The sequence below is a fragment of the Pollicipes pollicipes genome, unplaced genomic scaffold (genome assembly GCF_011947565.3).
Source record: "Pollicipes pollicipes isolate AB1234 unplaced genomic scaffold, Ppol_2.1 Scaffold_7231;HRSCAF=8579_pilon_pilon_pilon, whole genome shotgun sequence".
Classification (NCBI taxonomy): Eukaryota; Metazoa; Arthropoda; class Thecostraca; order Pollicipedomorpha; family Pollicipedidae; genus Pollicipes; species Pollicipes pollicipes.
Window position 1 is genome coordinate 15,006,766 of NW_023597034.1, and position 8,693 is coordinate 15,015,458.

The window sequence follows — 8,693 nt, forward strand, 5'->3', positions numbered from 1 at the left end:
ACACAGTGAACGGCCCGTTGCATAACAATGACCATAAATCTCTTAAATTCACCGCCAGGGCAATCGCGGAATCCCAGATCCGCGGCGTGGCCTCGAGGGGTGGCGATTCGATCCGTTCCACAAAAATACCAAAGTAAACATCAGAATGCGCGGATCGATCCACTCTACAAAAACATCAAAAACACAGAAATCAGGATAGAAAAAACTTGGCTGGTTGGTGACATGGGAACCGGGAGTAGCAATCTATTTCGGCACAGCGCTGATAGCCTTGATTACCGAACCGATCAGGATAGTTGCATGCGATATGCTCGACCCGTCGACGAAACACGAGTTTCGTTACACCACCTTTGCGTGAAACCCAACCACCAAATCGATCTGGTGTTTAAAAGCCGCCAAAACCCCAGATCTCGAAATAGCTACGCTCGGCTCGAACAGTTGTCCGTAGAGCTCAATGAAAACTCCTGCATGCTGCTGCATTTCACCCGGACTGTGCGGTTAACTTCAGCAAAGTTTAGATGGGATTCATAAGCTGTATTGAATTTTGCGGACATAAAGCGGGAACGGCCTTTGTGTAGACATGCGGAGATCACAAAAATACGTCTACTCACAACCATACACAACAAAACAATGCAGTCCTCAAGCCACAGACGAGTCAGAACGCCCCAGATTACACGCTAATGGTTACGCTGTGGATTGGAAAGCCTATCCTTGTCTTGCAAAAACGAGCTACAAAGTTACGATCACCAACCGATAACATGATCACTGTTGGACACAGACCGCTCGGTGATCAGTTGAAGCGCTTCGTCTGATAATGGATCGGCTCAAAGAAAACCCAACCATCGCCATTGTGTACAACAGCTAGCTGTACGCAGCGCAACTCCGACCCTACGAACAATGACTGATCGGGCGCCTGTTATAAAAATGTCGAAAACAGGGTCATCTAAAAATCGCAGCATAAGTCGGGATCGTACCACTTAGGCAGTGATGGTTTCACACGATACATGTGAAGAGTGTAAGCGATCGGCCCTGTTCCACGCTATCCTGTCCGTGATGCAACAGCCCGGCGTGAGGCTCCCCACGTCCCCAAGTCACGATGAATATGTAGTGGATAGAGTACAGCTTAAAGCGTTTCACCCGCATAGTTCCCCACGTCCCCAAAGCACAATGAATATGTAGTGGATTAAGAGCGCAGCTTAAAGCGTTTCACCCGCATAGTTCCCCACGTCCCCCCCAAAGCACAATGAATGTGTAGTGGATTAAGAGCGCAGCTTAAAGCGTTTCACCCGCATAGTTCCCCACGTCCCCAAAGCACAACGAATATGTGGTGGATTAAGAGCGCAGCTTAAAGCGCTTCACCCGCATAAAGTTCCCCACGTCCCCACAGCACAATGAATATGTGGTGGATTAAGAGCGCAGCTTAAAGCGCTTCGCCCGCATAAATTTCCCCACGTCCCCAAAGCGCGATGAATATGCGGTGGATTAAGAGTACAGCTTAAAGCGTTGTATCCGCATGAGGCCCCCCACGAGGTATTCATTACTAATGTCACTGTCCAACGGTTCCTCACACTCACACTCACACGCTCACGCCCACGCCACCAGAATACGGCCAAAATGATATTGTCCGGACTGGACGGATCAGTCCAGTTTACTATCCTGATATGCAGCTCCGGCTTTACTGCCATCGGACATGTGAAGCTGTGGCACTTGCAGATTTCGTCGCTCTGCATCCGAATCTTCAGTCGGTTATACCCATCTGCTTCAACATGCTAATGGCTTCTTCCTTCGACTGCAACCAGGAGGGGCCTTGATCATCATGAGAAGAGGTAAAAGTCAGTCACAACAAACTCTGTCGACAAACACTTGTGCTTCAATTCAGCCGCTTTGATTTGCTGCCAAAAAAAAATCCTGGGGAAAATGTCCAAAATTGGACTATACAAGCACGGTAGCAATTCCAAACGTATTCCCTGTTGTAGATTTGTTTGGAACGATCAGTCACGATCGTCAGTAGTTGTGAAATGACGGAAAAAGTGGTCACCAGCGACCTAAGCCGTACCTAACCATGAGCTCCTTCATGGTTTGGTCACGTACCTCTTCATCGTCCGCGGTCTTCGCTTCAAGGGCTCGAACCATCTTCAGGTACTTTATTGCGTTTTCCTTGTCTTTCAGTTTTTGGTAACACTTGCCGATCATCATGAGATTGCGACTGAAAAAGAAATACTTCATTGCGTCCAGACGACCAAGATTAACCCAGCGCAGGCTCGCCGGAAGAGCGACCTAAACATTCTTATGCGGAGTTTTAGATAAGACGCGTCTTCAAAGCAGTTCACGAACAACGATGTTGAATCAGAATGGTATGAGGAACAAATGTAATGGCATACAAACCGCGCCAGGATCGCTTCAAAATTGCTCAGGAAATCAGAAACACTTCCTGGGAATTCAGTGTTAGAGCAAAAGAGCGAGGTAACGTTGTATTGCGCACTGAATATTTGCATTGAAACGTGCAATAGCAAAAACACTGTGAATGAGTGGTAGCAGTTTATTGGGTGGTTCTAGCGGGCTGTCATTAGCTGACTTCGGCTATGATTACTTCAAGCCTTATCATGTATGATGTATCCTTGCCAACTGCATAACACGATTCCTGCCGGGTCTGCACCGCCTCTTCGCCTACTTATTTACCTTTGTTTGGTCTTGCTAGCTGGGAGCGCAGCGACTTGATTTTATGTTTTCTGATGTTAAGTAAGGTTCTATGCGTCGCTTGGATAGAAGGAAGGGCGCTCCTGGCTATCTGCTCTTGGGTAACGGCGCAGAAAAAGAAATAGGACTGGGCAGAGCATCACGATAAAACAAATAAGGACAGCAAAACGTACCTCTTGATTGGCCAGGCGAGACCCCGCCCTGCACTCAGCTGTCTGAAACAACGGTAAAAACATTAAGAACGTCACTAGCGACCCATGTCAATGAAGAGATGAGCTCCACTGCAAGCAGATGCCGTTCAATCACTGCAAGCTGATGCAGTTCAGTAGGTAGTCTGCTCACGTGGCGTCGGTGCAGTACTCCACAACTAGCATCCGGGTACAACACACAACACGGATGTTGAGCTTCTGAAGACGATGCACTTGAAACTTCAAGCAAAAATCGTGATAATGGTCATCGGCAAGGTACACACCCCGTAGTCAAACCCTTTCACCCAGGTACGCTAAGCCCGAGAGCCGGCGCTGATGCGGAGCTCACCTGAGCGGCGCCACCTACACCGTCTCGCACCTGAAACCGTCCGACAGCTGATCCGCCTTCAGGAAGTTGTCGAGCGCCTGCTGGAAGGTGGCCCTGGGCGGCTCGCCGTACACCACCGTGGCCAGTTTGCGCATCACCCACGATATGTCGGCCACGCTGTACTCCCACATGGCGATCAGGTGCCAGTTCGTGGCGTCGTCCGGACCGTACTCGCACGCCTTCTGGTGACGGAAACAGTCCCCAGATGGTGTGAGTGGAATGGTGGCGCGTGCAGGGGCGGCGGCCAGGTACACACTCCTGATGGTGGGAGGGGAGCGGCGACACAGGCAGGGGCGGCGGCCAGGTACAGCACTGCTGATGGTGGGAGGGGAGGGGAGGCGGTGACGGAGACACGAGCAGCGGCGACCCGGGGCAGCCAGCACGGACAGGCGCGGGGCACGACCGCTCATGTCAGTCACCAGGCGGTTGTATTCATAAAGTGCTCTAGAAAGCCGTGATTTACGTCATCGTTCCACACATACCAAAATTTGATAAACACATAATGAGGTATTGGCAATGTGGCTAAAATATGTCTCACGTACCTGGCATGCATTCCTCTGCATTATGCCACAACGTGACCAGGCGGTGACCTGCTGTCAGGGCCCTGCCCACCCAGACAGCGTGTGGGCAGAGTTAGGGTCTCGCTCACCAGCATGTGCTCCCTGATGGTGGTGGCTGCGTCAATTTGTGCCTTGGAGCCCTGCAGCTTGGTGATGGCGTTCAGATAGATGGCCATCCACTTGTGGCAGTTGGGGTCAGTGGCGTCCAGCGCCAGCGCTCGCTGCACGGTGGCCAGCGTGTCCTGCAGCAGCCGGAGCTGGGCAGCGTCCGAGCCGAGCGTCTTCTGGCGCTCGTAGTTGGCCCGCGCCAGTCGCCACAGTAGTCCGACGTCGTCGCCGCCCTGCAGGAGCCGGTCACGGCGCCGTCACAGTTCACCCTGCTGCCGATGCTGCCGAGCGTCGGTCCAGCCGTGGTCACCCTGCTGCCGATGCCGCCGAGCGTCGGTCCAGCCGTGGTCACCCTGCTGCCGATGCTGCCGAGCGTCGGTCCGGCCGTGGTCACCCTGCTGCCGGTGCCGCCGAGCGTCGGTCCAGCCGTGGCCTTCAAACTACACGGACGCCGTCCCGGGTCTAAGAAGCGGGAATCCCCTATCATGCATGACAAGTCGCGCGGGGTATCCCTGCCCTACCCACGGGCCACTGAGGTGGGGACCCATCGAGCCCAGCAGCAGCAGCAGCAGCAGCAGTAGCAGCAGCAGTAGTGATAGTGTTACGTCTCCGCCGCTCGTAATTCATCCCGATTTACGGCCACGCCGACAGACTATACCTGTTGTAGTCATAGGTGTGGGTTGTTTCCGAGCGCTCTTATGGTATAAACATTTCACCACAAGGGAGCACACGCCTGTACTTTGATCCACAGGGTCACAAGTCTGTATTTTAGCAAACATCAAGCAAAAATGCACGACGCACACCATACCAGAAGTTGGCAACGTATGAACTGAAACCTGAGAAATGTGATGCAATATCAAACATTTGACTGTTTAATCATACGTGCCAATAAGCCAACACATTCACTGTCGTTTCGTGCTTCCACTAAAACATGCCTGGTTGGCACAGACCCCGCTATTCGGAATATGCGTGATCATCGTTACTACACACGTTACCTTGTATGGCTCCAACTGTTCAGCAATCTGATCATATTTCATTTCGTCATAATATTGATCTACATTCTTCTTCAGCTGGTCCACACCAGCCATTGTTACTGTGACAGGTTGGGCTTGCAAATAGTGTTCAATGGGATAGCTCTTGAATTCCGACCCTGAAAAATATTGGTATTCGTCTGGAACTGGATGACCATCATTTTCAGCATGAACAGCGCTGCTCGTCCGGTCGAATGGCAGGATTGCTTACTCGGTATGTCAGCAACAAAGCCCTCACTACTGGAAACCCTGGTGGTGAACATCATCCTCCGGGTGGTGCACAGAAATAGCCTCGTGAAGCCCGGGATCCGATGCACAACCAGCACATCGCTGCGCAGCACCCAACCTCAGGCAGGTCAGGTCAGGACGGGTCCGGTCAGGTCAGGTCATAAGACCGCTCGGCCGTACACCATGAAAACTCTCGCCTTGCATAAAATGTAGCCCGAAATTCGTTGAGACTTACACTGTATGAAAAGAGATAGACTGAAAGTGATGCACAAAATAGGGTCATGATCTTCTATAAAGGTCAGTATATTCCCTGCAACTGAAACTCAATAGGTTTGAGAGTTGGCTGGGTGGGTTTAAGAGTTGGCATGGGTTAAAGCGGAGGCACTGCAGAACATGTGGATGTCACTTCCCAGACCTAAAGGAAATGTTCCAGTTTCAGATCTCATTGGGGATGTCCCAATACGGACATCGAGGAGTGCTTCATTTTTTATGGTTTTCAAAACGGTCAAGGCATGGTTAAAAGTGTACACTTATCTTATTCACGCTGCCATTGTTTTTCTAAAATGCTAAAAGTAATCATATGCTGCGGATAAAGATGCAGCTGTGAGGCGTTAGTCAACCACGGACCAGCAGCGGTGGTCGAGGCGTTAGTCAACCACGGACCAGCAGCGGTGGTCCAGGCGTTAGTCAACCACGGACCAGCAGCGGCGGTTGAGGCGTTAGTCAACCACGGACCAGCAGCGGTGGTTGAGGCTGTAGTCAACCACGGACCAGCAGCGGCGGGCGGCGGTCACGCCACGCCTTGTCTGCGGTTGAGATCATAAGACGGGTTCACAACCAATGAAAAAAGTAAAAGCCAATCAATGTATACCACAATTATTAAGCATGTTTGGCGTCTCCGATAAACAGCGGAGCAAGATAAGTCCCGCGTCCGTGTGGGCCCCAAGCCGGACCAAGAGGGACACTCAACCCCACCGCCAAACTATTGCAGGCCAGTCTGTGTGTGGGCCGGTCTGTACACTCTCCCCGGTCGGCGCCTGGCGCTACAAGGCCCCAGCTCAATACGATGATCAGTTTTAAAGCTGCAAGTTTGCATGGTGGACATGGACAGCAGAGATCCGGACTGGCAATCCATACTGCGTTCAGAAACTGATGGCACGCGTTAGTGATCTGTCCCGAGGTCCACTGAGCCCAACTGGAGAAAGCACATGGTGTATTATAATGTCCTATGGACCCGGAGCGGCAGGCATCAATGCACCGAACGCTTAACACAAGGCCCCGTGTGAGTCCGCGTGACAAAAATTTCGGCTCGTCGTCCGTCGCGCGTCGAAACTTCAGCACATTTGTCGCGTCGGAGAATTCCGAACGCAGCGCACAGAGTGTCTCGCGCCCGGACGACCGGTTAAATATCCTTCGCTGGGGTGGAGGGGGGTGGGGGGGGGGGGGGTAGTTTGACCCCGTGAGATCTCGAAAACTAAGAACACTTAAGCAACAAAATTCACAGGGTGGGTTCGCCTGTACGTGAACTTATTTGTGTCGCCAAAATCCAGATTGGTGTCCAACGTGTCTCATGTCGTCCTCATGCAGCCGTTATGAGCCAAGATACCCGTTCGTGGTAAAACATCCAGATTGGTCCTTTAAGGTTAGTGGCCTTGTTTGACTCTAAGAAAGTCAAGATGGCCGAAATCTATCAGATCGCTCCTATTTTGCCCCTCAAATAATTGTCAGGGATTTCGCTAGGCGGTATGCTCCCCAAAACGAAACCTTGACGTGGGTAATTTTGGGTTAGTGACCTACCCTGACCTTTAAAAATTTCACGGAATGTGGCTGCTGCGATCCGTGCCATTAATGAATTCGGAACCAGCTGGCGTTTTACATCACCAACTGGTACATGACACGCATCGCATCCTGCGTCATCCTGAAACAGTTTCTGTTCTCAGAAACTACCCATCCCATGTCTCAAAAACTTATATCAGTCAAACTGTAACACATGGTTTTGTCAACCACAGTGAATGTGGTGACTTTGGGTAACCCAAACAACTTTCAAATCACTAGGAGTCTATAAGATACTACACAAACTGTCTCCAGCCCATAGGCATAGGATTTTTTTAAGTGGCGAGGGGGCAGGCTGGGCTCACATCATATTTTACACATTTTGCTGGGGAGGCAAACTTGGCTATGAAGGGAACTGGGGAGGCAACCCAGTGACTGAGGGTGAGGGTGAGGGGGAAATGGTGACCTTTGCCACTCTTAATTTATAACAAAACCTTTCAGAGACCATGAAAATACCCCAATTGCTTTAGCATGTATACTTACAGCCGTTTTATCCCAATGCACAACCTTACATGAAAAGCTCACCCATGCCATTTGGCAAACAGGCTATCTAGTTTCCTAAAATAATTCATGCATTTCAACATCATTTCCACCAAGTACACACAGGCAAAATGATGCAAATGAAGGGGGCATGGTCAGTTATTGGGCAGGCACCTGCCTCCCCAATTATGATGTTGAATATGTCCTGGGCCTAGACTGGTCAGAATTTCAAACTGGAATATGTGAACCACACTGCCTCAAAATTTGTTGTGGTACACATTTCCCCAGCTGCCCCTGACAAGACGAGCTCTTGTCACAACATTTTAGACAGAAACAAATTAAGAAGTTTCAACACAGTCTAACAAAAACAATCACAAATTAATATTTTTGTCTTCTCCTCCAAGAGCCTAAACCAAATTTCAGATACTGTGTATGGAGGTGGTCCTAATGATGCTCAGTGTTTGCCTAAAATAGCAAATGACAACTCCAATGTTTCCAGAATTGCCTCTTAACTCTTAAACAAGACTCTGATGTGGGCACTAATTACCTTCCCAATCGTCTCACAACACACGGCTCACACAGCATAGCTTGCCTCCCGCCCAGAATCACATCACACTTCACAGTGCTTACAATTTCGGCACAATTTATCACCATATGCTAGTAAGCGCCCTCTTGCAGATAATAGTCACTGTTACGAAATTGCACAGTTCTTAAAATTCGCGAAAACCGGCTCACCCGCAACTTGCAGCGCCAATCTCACCATTTCGCAAGACGGTGCCAACTTGGAATAAAAACAATGCGTTGAAATGGCGCACACTATGCGCCAGTTAAAAACCTTCCAATATGCGCTGGGAAAACGGAAAGTGACCAATGGTTCAGCTTGTTGTAAATGACGTCATGAGAGCTTGCTGTATGAGTTAAAGTTGAATAAGAGTGTTACCACCCGCCTCACTAGCAGCAGGTTTGAATTTCAGTGCGCCATTGTTGGTTGTGTTGGGCGTGCGCCGCGGTTCCGTAGTGTATTGGTTTATAGGGAAATGCGTTAAGGAGTAGCCAGGCACCATCATCGCAAGCATGTCTGTTTTTGATTGCCGGTAAATGCTCAGAAATTAAGTTTGGTTGTTCTTTGTGCTCAAAAGTATCAATTGGAATCAAGCGTAGTTAATGTTCTTACGGACATCGG

At 50.1% G+C, this 8,693-nt stretch overlaps 1 protein-coding gene across 1 annotated transcript; it reads right to left on the bottom strand.

Annotated features, from left to right (window-relative positions):
* Positions 1-1,234: 1,234 nt before the first annotated feature.
* On the bottom strand, positions 1,235-8,257 carry LOC119110469 (regulator of microtubule dynamics protein 1). Its single transcript, XM_037234306.1, has 7 exons — positions 8,141-8,257; positions 4,934-5,088; positions 3,920-4,171; positions 3,262-3,452; positions 2,868-2,909; positions 2,089-2,203; positions 1,235-1,786 (listed from the first exon to the last, which is right to left on the bottom strand). The coding sequence occupies exons 2-7, from the start codon at positions 5,024-5,026 to the stop codon at positions 1,736-1,738; spliced, it is 744 nt and encodes a 247-aa protein (XP_037090201.1). The 5' UTR covers positions 5,027-5,088; positions 8,141-8,257; the 3' UTR covers positions 1,235-1,735.
* Positions 8,258-8,693: the final 436 nt, after the last annotated feature.

What these genes read in the sequence shown, in the direction of transcription:
- LOC119110469 (XM_037234306.1), bottom strand. Translation starts at nt 5,026, where the DNA reads ATGGCTGGTGTGGACCAGCTGAAGAAGAATGTAGATCAATATTATGAC. An exon ending in CAGCTGTCGGACGGTTTCAG is followed by an intron (nt 2,910 to 3,261) that starts GTGCGAGACGGT and finishes CCGTTGTTTCAG; the next exon opens with ACAGCTGAGTGCAGGGCGGG. An exon ending in CTCGCCTGGCCAATCAAGAG is followed by an intron (nt 2,204 to 2,867) that starts GTACGTTTTGCT and finishes TTTCTTTTTCAG; the next exon opens with TCGCAATCTCATGATGATCG.